General features: G+C 37.3%; 1 protein-coding gene across 2 annotated transcripts in view; it reads left to right on the top strand.

Moving 5' to 3' along the window:
* The window catches only part of GUCY1A2 (guanylate cyclase 1 soluble subunit alpha 2), a 405,388-nt gene that overhangs the window by 142,012 nt on the left and 249,279 nt on the right, over positions 1 to 14,097 (top strand). For both annotated transcript variants that reach the window (XM_070473645.1, XM_070473646.1), the window contains exon 4: positions 8,568 to 9,283. In XM_070473645.1, coding sequence (XP_070329746.1) covers positions 8,568 to 9,283 — 716 coding nt within the window. The remainder of the gene's footprint in view (positions 1 to 8,567; positions 9,284 to 14,097) is intronic.

Here is a 14,097-nt window from a genome sequence, read left to right as displayed (position 1 = left end):
CCACTCCAGTATTCTTGCCTGGAGAAGCTCGTGGACAGAGGAGCCTGGTGGGCTATAGGCCATACAGTCACAAAGAGTCAGACATAACTGAAGCGACTGTTAAGTTGGATATGACTGAAACAACATACACACATACACAGATCACTATGGATGGTGACTGCAGCCATGAAATTAAAAGATGCTTGCTCCTTGGCAGAAAAAGTATGACAGACCTAGACAGTGTATGACAAAAACAGAGATGCTACTTTGCCAACAAAAGTCCATATAGTCACAGCTGTGGTTTTTCCAGTAGTTATGAATGGATGTGAGCGTTGGACCATAAATAAGGCTGAGCACTGAAGAATTGATACTTTCAAATTGTGGTTCTGGAGAAGACTCTTGAGAGTCCCTTAGACTGCAAGAAGGTGAAATCAGTCAATCCTAAAGGAGGTCAACCCTGAATATTCTTTGGAAGGACTGATGCTAAAGCTGAAGCTTCAGTAATTTGGCTACCTGATGTGAAGAGCCAGCTCATTGGAAAAGATCTTGATGCTGGGAAAGACTGAGGGCAGGAGGAGAAGCAGGTGACAGAGGATGAGATGGTTGGATGGCATCACTGACTTGATGGACATAAGCTTGAGCAAGCTCTGGGAGATGTTGAAGGACAGGGAAGCCTGGTGTGCCCCAGTCCGTAGGTTTGCAAAGAGTTGGACCCAACTACGCAATTGAACAATAACAACAGAAGTCAGGCAGAATGCTAGGCATTGATGATATATCAATGAGCAAGACCTGCATTTTTTTTTCTTCCATGCAAATGTTTTACTCATTTAATATTGTGTACAATATCACAGTATATTATACATCATCTAGTATTAGACAGACTTCACTTTAAGACCTGGGTCTGTTACCTACAATTGTATGCACTTGGTCAAGTTTCTTAGCATTCCTCACGTTTAAAATGTGAGTCATTAAAAATATCCACTTGATGGGAGTTTTTTAAAAGTATTAACCTATAAAAATATTTGGCATACCACTTGGCACTAATTTCTCCATTCTTACTGGAACTATCTAATTCAACGAATATAATCTTTTAAAAACTTTGCAGCATTTCTTTGCTATCTTTGACTCTGCTGTTTTCACTCTGAAGTCTAACTTCTACATTGCTAATTAATTAGCAACTCATTCCACTACCCCTTTCGCCAACCATTTCGCACTTACTACTTGCCCTCCCCTGACTATGCTGGACTGTTCCACCTCCCTGCTTCATTCATATTTCATTACCGTCTGTCTTTTAGAGTTCTTGTTCCCTCCTTCTTGGCCTTCTGAATACCAATTTTTCTACAAATTGCCTGTCAAACTTTATCTCCTTGAGGAGAAAGTCAGATGTTCATTTTTTCCATATTTCCATAGCAAAAAGAAATGCAAAAAAGCAAAATGGCTGTCTGAGGAGGCCTTACAAATAGCTGTGAAAAGAAGGGAAGCAAAAAGCAAAGGAGAAAAGGAAAGATATACCCATTTGAGTGCAGAGTGAAAAGACAGCCTTCAGAATGGGAGAAAATAATAGCAAATGAAGAAACAGACAAAGGATTAATCTCAAAAATATACAAGCAACTCCTGCAGCTCAATTCCAGAAAAATAAATGACCCAATCAAAAAATGGGCCAAAGATCTAAACAGACATTTCTCCAAAGAAGACATACAGATGGCTGACAAACACATGAAAAGATGCTCAACATTACTCATTATCAGACAAATGCAAATCAAAACCTCAATGAGGTACCATTACATGCCAGTCAGGATGGCTGCTATCCAAAAGTCTACAAGCAATAAATGCTGGAGAGGGTGTGGAGAAAAGGGAACTCTCTTACACTGTTGGTGGGAATGCAAACTAGTACAGACACTATGGAAAACAGTGTGGAGATTCCTTAAAAACCTGGAAATAGAACTGCCATATGGCCCAGCAATCCCACTTCTGGGCATACACACTGAGGAAACCAGATGTGAAAGAGACATGTGCACCACAATGTTCATCGCAGCACTGTTTATAATAGCCAGGACATGGAAGCAACCTAGATGCCCATCAGCAGACGAATGGATAAGGAAGCTGTGGTACATATACACCATGGAATATTACTCAGCCATTAAAAAGAATTCATTTGAATCAGTTCTAATGAGATGGATGAAACTGGAGCCCATCATACAGAGTGAAATAAGCCAGAAAGATAAAGACCAATACAGTATACTAACGCATATGTATGGAATTTAGAAAGATGGTAACTATAATCCTATATGTAAAACAGAAAAAGAGACACAGATGTATAGAACAGACTTTTGGACTCTATGGGAGAAGGCGAGGGTGGGATGATCTGAGAGAACAGCATCAAAATATGTAATAATCAAGTGTGAAACAGATCGCCATTCCAGGTTGGATGCATGAGACAAGTGCTTGGGGCTGGTGCACTGGGATGACCCAGAGGGACGGGATGGGGAGGAAGGTGGGAGGGGGGTTCAGGATGGGGAACACATGTAAATCCATGGCTGATTCATGTCAATGTATGGCAAAAACCACTACAATATTGTAAGGTAATTAGCCTCCAACTAATAAAAAATAACTGGGAAAAGAAAAAATAAAAAGCAAAATTATTAAAGCCAGTTAAAAACACTTTGCAATAAAAAATATGTACAACAACAACAACAACAACAACAAATGAATGCAGAGTTCCAAAGAATAGCAAGGAGAGATAAGAAAGCCTTCCTCAGCAATCAATGCAAAGAAATAGAAGAAAACAATAGAATGGGAAAGACTAGAGATCTCTTCAAGAAAATTAGAGATACCAGGGGAACATTTCATGCAAAGATGGGCTCAATAAAGGACATATATGGTATGGACCTAACGGAAGCAGTAGATATTAAGAGGTGGCAAGAATACACAGAAGAACTATACAAAAGAGATTTTCATGACCCAGATAATCATGATGATGTGATCACTGACCTAGAGCCTGACATCCTAGAATGTGAAATCAAGTGGGCCTTAGGAAGCATCACTACGAACAAAGCTAGTGGAGGTGATGGAATTCCAGTTGAGCTATTTCAAATCCTGAAAGATGATGCTGTGAAAGTGTTGTACTCAATATGCCAGCAAATTTGGAAAACTCAGCAATGGCCACAGGACTGGTAAAGGTCAGTTTTCATTCGAATCCCAAGAAACGCAATGCCGAAGAATGCTCAAACTACCGCACAATTTCACTCATCTCACACACTAGTAAAGTAATGCTCAAAATTCTCCAAGCCAGGCTTCAGCAATATGTAAACCGTGAACTTCCAGATGTTCAAGCTGGTTTTAGAAAAGGCAGAGGAACCAGAAATCAAATTGCTGACATCCCCTGGATCATCAAAAAAGCAAGAGAATTCCAGAAAAACATCTATTTCTGCTTTATTGACTATGCCAAAGCTGTTGACTATGTGGATCACAATAAACTGTGGAAAATTCTTCAAGAGATGGGAATACCAGACCACCTGACCTGCCTCTTGAGAAACCTGTATGCATGTCAAGAGGCGACAGTTAGAACTGGACATGGAACAACAGACTGGTTCCAAATAGGAAAAGGAGTACGTCAAGGCTGTATATTGTCACTCTGCTTATTTAACTTATATGCAGAGTCCATCATGAGAAATGCTTGCCTGGATGAAGCCCAAGCCGGAATCAAGATTGCCAGGAGAAATATCAATAACTTCAGATATGCAGATGACACCAACGTTATGGCAGAAAGTGAAGAACTAAAGAGCCTCTTGATGAAAGTGAAAGAGGAGACTGAGAAAGTTGGCTTAAAGCTCAACATTCAGAAAACTAACACCATGGCATCCAGTCCCATCACTTCTTGGCAAATAGATGGGGAAATAGTCGAAACAGTGGCTGTCTTTATTTTTCTGGGCCCCAAAATCATTGCAGATGGTGATTGCAGCCATGAAATTCAAAGACGCTTAGTCCTTGGAAGGAAAGTTATGACGAAGCTAGACAGCATATTAAAAAGCAGAGACATTACTTTGTCAACAAAGGTCCATCTAGTCAAGACTATGGTTTTTCCAGTGGTCATGTATGGATGTGAGAGTTGGACTATAAAGATAGCTGAGTACTGAAAAATTGGTTCTTTTGAACTGTGGTGTTGGAGAAAACTCTTGAGAATCCCTTGGACTGGGAGATCCAGTCCTGGATTAGGAGATCCAACCAGTCCATCCTAAAGGAGACCAGTCCTGGGTGTTCATTGGAAGGACTCATGTTGAGGCTGAAATGCCAGTACTTTGGCCACCTGATTCGAAGAGTTGACTTATTTGAAAAGACCCTGATTCTGGGAAAGATTGAGGGAAGGAGAAGGGGACGACAGAGGATGAGATGGTTTGATGGCATCACCGACTCGATAGACATCGGTTTGGGTGGACTCTGGGAGTTGGTGATGAACAGGGAGGCCTGGCGTGCTGCGGTTCATGGGGTCGCAAAGAGTTATACATGACTGAGCAGCTGAACTGAACTGAACTGATAGGTCCTGTGTGCCTCCGTTACAGTTCAATAATTTGTAACTTAATTATCTGTGGGGGCCCATGAGATAAAAGGCTATGTCTTGTTGTCTTTGTATCCTTCGGTATGGCACAACTGTAGCTTGATTCTAGATGAATGTTTAGTTTCTATGAATGAATGCTTAGTCTCCCTGTGTTTGGCATTATACAGGTGATAGTTTGCAGTTATGTATGCTCCAAGAGGTACACAATGTGAAATTGGATGAGGAACAGAAAATTCATGCCATGAATGAACATAATATTTCATTTACAGTTAAAGGATGTCAGATTTAGCCTAGTCATTGTTTCGAAGAAATGAATTAACAGTAATTTAACATTCTTGGAACTTCCCTGATGGTCCAGTGGTTAAAAATCTGCCTTGCAATGCAGGGGATGCGTGTTTGATCCACATGCCATGGGGTAGGTGGCTGAACCCGCCACACCTGCTGAGCCCACGTGCTGCAGTGAAAGATCCTGTGTGCTGCAACTGTGACCTACACGGCCAAATAAATAAATTTTTAAAAAAATATTCTTTCAACTTACCTGTTAGTGAAAACAGTTTCATTGAAGTTTTGCCTCATTAAGGAATGTATTTGTATATACCCAAATTTCAAACTGTTCTAGCTTCTTGTGATATGAGTAGATGAGCATTATCTCTATGTTTCAAGTGATTTACTATACTTAGAGGGTTTGCATCAATCATGAGTGGAATCTTGCTTGTGACACTGAGCTAAACTACTTGCTCTCTGCTTTCTAAATTTTGAGATGTTTAATGTGGACGTCTTGGGCATTGGATCATAGCATATTTGCAAAAGCTGAAGTGATCATTCCTTAGTTTTAATTCTTCAAATTGTAAGAATTTTTTTCTTATCTAAGATTGTACAGTTTAACAAGTGTGAAACCACAAATATTTATTAGTTTATTTAATATGGTGGTCTGTATAGAATTTCTATGTATAGTATTTGCATATAGTATTCAAAATAATTTAATTTTTCTTTACTTATACAAGTTGCTTTAGCACAATGGTAGGCCTTAACATTATGGTTTGAGTCTTAACCATTGTATCTTAGGTTCAGAAGAGCTTTTTAGAGCAACAAGAATTTTAAGTTCATAGACTGCTGTACTTACAAAATAGTTTTTTAATTTGTTGCCTCTGGTGAATTATACTTACTTGTTATTTTCTGGGTGATTTTGGGTGACTATGGCATTGGAAATAGGACATAAGCTTACTGTATTTTATCTGTGTTCTTAACAAATTGTGAGAGTATTTTTAATGTTATGAAAGATGCAAGTTAGAAGAAATTCTCATTTTCTCACCTGTGCATGAAGACCCTAAGTCCTTTTAAGATACAAATCTTCAAAATATAGAAGAAATCCTTCAGGTATTTTCAGTGGTGCATGGAGTTTTGTTGTTCAGCAATGTAGTCAGATTATAAGAATTTTATTTATTCTGAATTTCATATTTATTAAGAATTAAATACTAAATTAAGAAGATCAAACCAGTCAATCCTAAAGGAATTCAACCCTAAATACTCACTGAAAGGACTAATGCTGAAACTGAAGCTCCAATATTTTGGCCACCTAGTGAGAAGAGTTGACTTGCTAGAAAACACCCTGATGTTGGGAAAGATTGAAGGAAAGAGAAGGGGACGACAGAGGATGAGATGATTGGATGGCATTGCCAACTCAATGGACATGAGTTTGAGCAAGCTCCAGGAGATGGTGAAGGACAGGGAAGCCTGGCGTGCTGCAGTCCATGGGGCCGCAAAAGTCGGACACGACTGAGTGACTGAACAACAAGAAGAAATTAATAATTTAAAAAAATAATAGCAACACTGAATATTGTCATTGAAGGGACATAAGTTTAGTTTGTGTTAGAATTTTTTAGTTACAGTATAGTGGTGATGATGTAAGGATTTTAGATAGGAAGAAGCTTTAGGGAAGGGCATTTCAGACAGCTAGTAATCAAACCAGGAGATAATGGTTTATAATCCAAGAGAGAAGAGAGATTTAGGAGGAAGACAAGATGAACACTGTCAAACTAAAGGGGAAAAAAATCAACCAAAGTTGAGTAAGATAAGGACAAAATATGATATACTGGATTAACTAATTACAAAAGCAGTTTCAATGGAGCAGTTGGAGAAGGAGCCAAATTGCAGTGAATATCATCTATCTTGTTTTCTTTCACACTTGAGAACTAGACAGAAAATTGGTATTATTATCAATTCTGACTGGCATTATTGTTAGTGAATGCAGCATATGTTGAAGTTCAGTCTTGTAACATGACAGTATGAGATGAGTGGTGACGTTTTTATCCTAGTAGGTGACTTTCTCAGCTTCTGTCAAATCTATTAAACTAAAATATATGTGAAATACTAATATACTGTTTTTAGCTTAAACTTTCTACTTCTCATTTTATATTGATTTTAAGAACTTCTTTGTCAAACCAACCTCTTACTTGGCTCCCACAATATTTAGACTCTATAGTAAGCTCTCAAAAATGTGTAATGTATTTGGACTATGTTTTATAATGATATTACTGACTGAGTTTTATTCCCTCACTTCTGGATGGGGAGAACTTACAGGGAATAGCAAACTAAGCCATAGACAACATAGACTGGTTTGCATTCTAACAGGACACTAGGCAAGGGACCTGTCTTTTCCTGTCAGATTTTTGGGCCCTCCTTATAAGATGAGATAGATAAGAAACAAAACGTGAGTATATGTAAACAACACATGACTGATTTCAGCCAAAGTCAAAGGAGAAGCAATAGGGTAACTCCGCATAGAAGGTTTATTTATGATACAAACTCAGCTCTCATCTGTGCAGTGTTCTTCCTCAGCGTGGGTCTTACTATTGATAGATCACATATGATCCTGCTTGAAATTACTATATAATGCATTGTGTGTATTTATTTATCATTATAATTCCATTATTAAAGGTAGATTTCCTTTTGCCATGGCATCTGGGAATGAGTATGAACTGAGAAAACTTAGCAAAGACTTTAAGCTCTGTCTGGTCAGATTCCTATTCCAGTTTTGTCTGCTTTCATTTTTGTGAATGAAAGAATGAATGAAGATCATTCCACCGTTTTAATTCCTTGTTTTTTCTCTTCCTTCCTGGGGTCTAGCTGATCTGTTTGATTTTCTTTGAGATTACTATTGTAACTTAAGCAATTCTGTTTGTGCAAGATAACCTGATGCTTGTCTCTGCTTGTGTACCATAGACTCCCTCTCTGGTTATATTTCCCATTTAACAAATGAATTATGATAATTAATCATAATTAAATAATAATATTGAATGGACATAACAGCCTCTTAAAAATTCTTCAGTGGTGAGGGAAGTCACTAAGTAAAAGATAATATTCATGGTAATTACAGCAAATGGGGTATAATATTGAAAAGGAAAGTGAATAGCTAGATTAACAGCTTTAAAAAGATCATGCTCCAGGGGTTGAGGGGACCCAGGAATGAATAGGTGGATCACAACAGATTTCAGGGCAGCAAAACTACTCTGCATGATACTAAAATGGTGGGCACATATTATTACGCATTTGTCAAAACTCAAGGATATATAACATTAAGAGTGAATCCTAATGTAAACTATGAACTTTGGATGATAATGTTATATAAATATAGGTTCATTGATTGTAACAAATGTACCACTGTAGTGTACAATATCAAGTTTCCAGGGGAGGAGGTTGTGTGTGGGAAGTGAACAGGGGGTACATGGACAATATATTTATTTTCAGCTAAGTTTTCCTATGTATCTAAAACTACTCTAAAAATAATATATTTAAAATCAAACAACAAAATGTTTATGCTCTTTAACATCTTAGAAGCATCCAGAAGATGAACTGAAATTTACTTTCTCTAAATCAAAATGAATGACTTAACCTATTTGGGAAATTTGTGTACCCAAGGGGATTGCTTCTCTTGCTTTGGTCACTAGCTACCTCTTCTGATAAACATTTAAAAAGCTATAAATTCAATTACTTATATTATATCTTATTAACATTTGCTTCCATTTACCTCTAGGTTTGAAGTTTGAGGAAATCCAAGAAAGATTTGGTGAGGAATTCTTTAATATATGCTTTGATGACAATGAGAGAGTCCTTCGAGCTGTAGGTGGCACATTGCAGGACTTTTTTAATGGCTTTGATGCTTTGTTGGAACACATTAGAACTTCTTTTGGAAAACAGGCCACTCTAGAGTCACCATCATTCCTATGCAAAGAACTCCCCGAAGGTACTCTTATACTCCACTACTTCCACCCTCACCACATTGTGGGGTTTGCAATGCTTGGAATGATTAAGGCTGCAGGAAAGAAGATCTATCGGCTGGATGTGGAAGTGAACCAGGTTGCTGAGAAACTGTGCTCTGATGGTTCAAACCCAGGCAACTGTAATGGCCTTGCTTTCCTTATCAGACAATGTGAAAATGCTAATATCACGAAGAACCTTCCACAGGGAACATCCCAAGTTCCTGCGGACCTCAGAATTAGCATCAACACCTTCTGCAGAGCCTTCCCTTTTCACTTGATGTTTGACCCCCACATGTCAGTCCTTCAGCTGGGGGAAGGCCTAAGGAAGCAGCTCCGATGTGACACTCACAAAGTGCTCAAGTTTGAGGACTGCTTTGAGATCATTTCTCCGAAGGTTAATGCCACCTTTGAAAGGGTTCTGCTGCGCCTGTCCACCCCATTTGTGATTAGGACCAAGCCTGAGGCTTCTGGCACTGAGAATAAAGACAAGGTAAGTGGCCATGGACTTGATATGGGTGATAGGAACTGGGAGATTTCATAATTCTTTTAGTATATTACGTGCAGGTGGTACTTATAATTATTTAGGCAAGAGAACCTAGAGTGCCATTTAGAAAATTACTGGTTTCTGGATATATGTAGAGAGACTTGATCCTATTCCCAGCTGTTTTGCATACTGTCTGCCTCTTTCATTAATCTATTTCACCATATAAAAAGCTGACATTTATTATTACTAGCCATAGTAATTACAAAAATGATAGGATTTACAAAAGACCTGATACTATAAATCCACGAATATTTCCACTGATTGAGTCAAGCTCTGAGAGGAATAGTAAGACTAACTTCAACATTGTGGGAATTGCTTGCCTTATCCTTAAATAAATATAAGTAAAAGCTAGCTACACTTTGAATATGTTATGCTTTAAATTTCACAACCTAGGAACTCTGGCTTACATCCAATTTTTCTTAATATGCAGAATAATATATTAAGTGACTATCAAAACTTTAAATTAAATTTTAGTGTTGAAAAAGAGGCATTTCTTTAGAACATTTTCACTCCTTGAGAGAATACACTGGAATTATTCTATTTTTTAAGTTTAGGGAATATTAAAGCTGCAATTTTGTTTTCTAGAAGTACGATATTTGGCTAGGAGGGTTTGAAGTATTTTGGGCCTTAAAATTGAAGTTGATATTATTGAAAATGTGCTTGAAGTAAAATATATTATTGTCAATGTTGATTGCTTTATATATTTTATAGATTTTAGAACAGTCAATTCAATTTAAAGTTACTGCTTCAAGTCCCCCCTCCCATATTTAAACTGGCTTGTATGTCTATTTAATTTGTATATCACAGTAAGAAATAGACACAATGAGATGATGACTCAAATGTCAAGGCCCCCTGCAAGTTTTAATAATAAGAAACTGCTCATTAAGAAGATCCAATTATAATTTAAATATGTTAGTGGCTGTTTAAAAATAAAGCAATCGACAGTTTTTTTGTTTAAAATAGGGATAGCAGTCCTCTTATTCTGTTTACATTTCTAATTATCCACCTGGGTTTGCTAGAATGAGACATTCAGGAGGCTACAGTTAGGCCAAACAAAATTATAGTCAATAAAGTTATGACATGGAATCTTAACCAGATGAGTAGTATTTTTCAGTTATTTTAGTGCTAAAATTATAGTTTTCTAAAACATGAAAAGAAGGAAATCAGAATTAAAAATTATGATCCTATTGATAAATTTAGCCTTGATTCATGATTTTTTCCATAATTGCTGGCCTTGTTAATAGTTGTCTGAAGTTTCCAGTTTTATATTGGACTTTTATAAGAAAGTGCTATTTTTCAACAGTTGTAAGATATTTATTCTTTAGTCTACAGTGAAGGTTTTCATTGGGATGTAACTGTTTTGGCTATGCACATACTATCAGTTAGCTACCACCCCTCTCCACCAAAAAGAAAAGCAACATAAAACAAGAGCTAATCATACAGCTGAATGATGGTAAATCATTTTCAGAGTGAACTGTGTTGCTTTCGCTAAACCATGACCTTTGTCATTTTGTGTTGTCAGTTAGGGTTAACTATATAGCTAGAGGTAGAATACTCCTGTGAGCAATTTGGTGAGGTAGTCATCATCTTAGTTTAAGAGAATTTATATCTTTATTCTGCAGTAATAAGGTCTAAAGACATGTGTTGATTACCAGAAGCAAGAATGTTGCTAAGAGGGATCTAATAGATTTCCAAAGAGAGGCAAAGGGGAATCTGATTTTCAACCAGGAAAAGCTCAATCTGTTATTAAGACTAAGTTAAATAATTCTCTGACAACTTAGGCTGCCTATCTTAGAGAGTTATTTGAAAAGATTAAGTGATATAATCCATGTAAAATTCTTATAGCCTTGGCTTCAGGGTTAAGTGTCAATTATATAAATGCTCATTACTATTGATTCCACCACTGTTATAATTATTGTTCCTTTCCTCTTATAACATTCTTCCTATCCATTCTCCTCTCTTCTTGCCTTATGGAAGTAAGTACTGGAGATCAGTAGGTTGAATAATTTTGGAGAAGTACCAAGTCTGCCTAACATCATCATGAAATATGATTTGGGTTTATCGTCTTAATAATGACTAGAAGACTGTCACAAATTCTATAGGAGTGTTGTTTGAATCTGCTTTTTTATTTACAGACTATCATTATTTTAAGTCCCTAGCTTTCTTTTTTTTATTTTTTTATTGAAGGATAATTGCTTCATAGAATTTTGTTTTCTGTCAAACCTCAACATGAATCAGCTATGGGTATACATATATCCCTCCCTTTGAACCTCCTTCCCATTTTACTCCCCATCCCACCCCTCTAGGTTGATACAGACCCCCTGTTTGAGTTTCCTGAGCCATACAGCAAATTCTCATTGGCTATTTTATACATGGTAATGTGAGATTCCATGTTACTCTTTCCATACATCTCACCCTATCCTCCCCTCTCCCCATGTCCATAAGTCTGTTATCTATGTCTGTTTCACCATTGCTGCACTGTAAATAAATTCTTCAGTACCATTTTTCTAGGTTCTGTATATATGCATTAGAATACAATATTTATCTTTCTCTTTCTGACTCACTTCACTTTGTATAATAGGTTCTAGGTTCATCCACCCCATTAGAACTGACTCAAATGCATTCCTTTTTATGGCTGAGTAATATTCCATTGTGTTTATGTACCACAATGTCTTTATCCATTCATGTCAATGGCCATCTAGGATACTTCCATGTTCTAGGTATTATAAACAGTGCTGCAGTGAACAATGGGATACATGTGTCTTTTTCAATTTTGGTTTCCTCAGAGTATTTGCCTAGGAGTGGGATTGCTGTGTCATATGGTGGTTTTATTCCTAGCTTTTTAAGGAATCTCCGTACCATCTTCTGGGCTTCCCTCAAAGCTCAGCCAGTAAAGAATCTACCTGCAATGCAGGAGTCCTGGGTTCGATTCCTGGGTCGGGAAGATCCATGTTCTCCCATAGAAATGGCAACCCACTCCAGTATTCTTGCCTGGAAAATTCCATGGACAAAGGAGCCTTGCAGGCTACAGTCCATGGGGTCACAAGAGTTGGACCCGACTTAGTGACTAAATCACCACCACCATACCATCTTCCATAGTGGCTGTGTCAATTTACATTCCCGCCAACAGTGCAAGAGTGTTCTCTTTTCTCCACACCCTCTCCAGCATTTATTGTTTGTAGACTTTTTAAGATGGCCATTCTGACTGGTATGAGGTGATATCTCATCGTAGTTTTGATTTGCGTTTCTCTAGTAATGAGTGATGTTGAGCATCTTTTCATGAGTTTTTTAGCCATCTGTGTGTTTTCTTTTGTGAAATGTCTGTTTAGGTCTTCTGCTCCCTTTTTGATTGGGTTGTTTGTGTTTCTGGTATTGAGTTGTATGAGTTGCTTGTATATTTTGGACATTAATCCTTTGCCAGTTGTTTCAGTTGCTTTCATTTTCTCCCATTCTCAGGGTTGTCTTTTCATCTCGCTTATAGTTTCCTTTGCTGTGCAAAAGATTTTAAGTTTAATTGGGTCTCACTTGGTCTTTATTTATTTCCATTACTTTGGTCTTTATTTTCATTACTCAAGGAGGTGGGTCATAGAGGATCTTGCTTTGATTTATGTTATCAAGTGTTCTGCCTATGTTTTCCTCTAAAAGTTTTATAGTTTCTGGTCTTACATTTAGGTCTTTAATTCATTTCATCTATGTGTTTGGTGTTAGGAAGTGTTCTAATTTCATTCTCTTGCATATAGTTGTTCAGTTTTCCCGGCACCATTAATTGAAGAGGTTGTCTTTGCCCTATTGTTTATTCTTGCCTCCTTTGTAAAAAATAAGGTACCCATAGGTGAATGGGTTTATTTCTGGACTTTCCATCTTGTTCCATTTGTCTATGTTTCTGTTTTTATGCCAGTACCATACTGTCTTGATGACTGTAGCTTTGTAGTATAGTCTGAAGTCAGGCGGGTTGATTCCTCCAGCTCCATTCTTCTTTCTCAAGACTGCTTTGGCTACTCCGGGTCTTTTGTGTTTCCATATGAATTGTGAAATTTTTTGTTCTAGTTCTGTGAAAAATGTCTGGTAATTTGATAGGGGTTGCATTGAATCTGTAGATTGCCTTTGGTAGTATAGACATTTTCACAATATTGATTCTTCCTACCCAGGAATTTATGTAGTCTTTGATTTCTTTCATCAGTGTCTTATAATTTTCTGTGCACAGTTCTTTTGTCTCCTTACATAAATTTATGCCTAGATATTTAATTCTTTTTGTTGCAGTGGTGAATGGGATTGATTCCCTAATTTCTCTGTCGGATTTTTCATTGTTAGTATATAGAAATGCAGTTTTTTCTCTGTCTTGATTTTGTATCCTGAAACTTTGCTAAATTCACTGATTAGCCCTAGTAATTTTCTGATACTATGTTTAGGGCCTTCTACGTACAGTATCATGTCATCTGCAAACAGTGAGAGCTTTACTTCTTCTTTTCTGATCTGGATTTCTTTTATTTCCTTTTCTTCTCTGATTGCTGTAACTAGGACATCCAGAACTATGTTGAATAGTAGTGGTAAAAGTGGACACCCTTGTCTTGCTCCTGATCTTAGGGACAATGCTTTCAGCTTTTCACCATTGAGAATAATATTTGCTATAGGCTTATCATATATGGCCTTTACTATGTTGAGGAAGGTTCCTTCTATGTCCATTTTTTGAAGTTTTAATCATAAATTGGTACTGAATAATGTCAAAGCCTTTTTCTGCATCTATTGAGGTTATCATATGG

The sequence above is a fragment of the Odocoileus virginianus genome, chromosome 10, assembly GCF_023699985.2.
Source record: "Odocoileus virginianus isolate 20LAN1187 ecotype Illinois chromosome 10, Ovbor_1.2, whole genome shotgun sequence".
Classification (NCBI taxonomy): Eukaryota; Metazoa; Chordata; class Mammalia; order Artiodactyla; family Cervidae; genus Odocoileus; species Odocoileus virginianus.
This window is presented reverse-complemented; position numbering and strand designations above follow the sequence as displayed.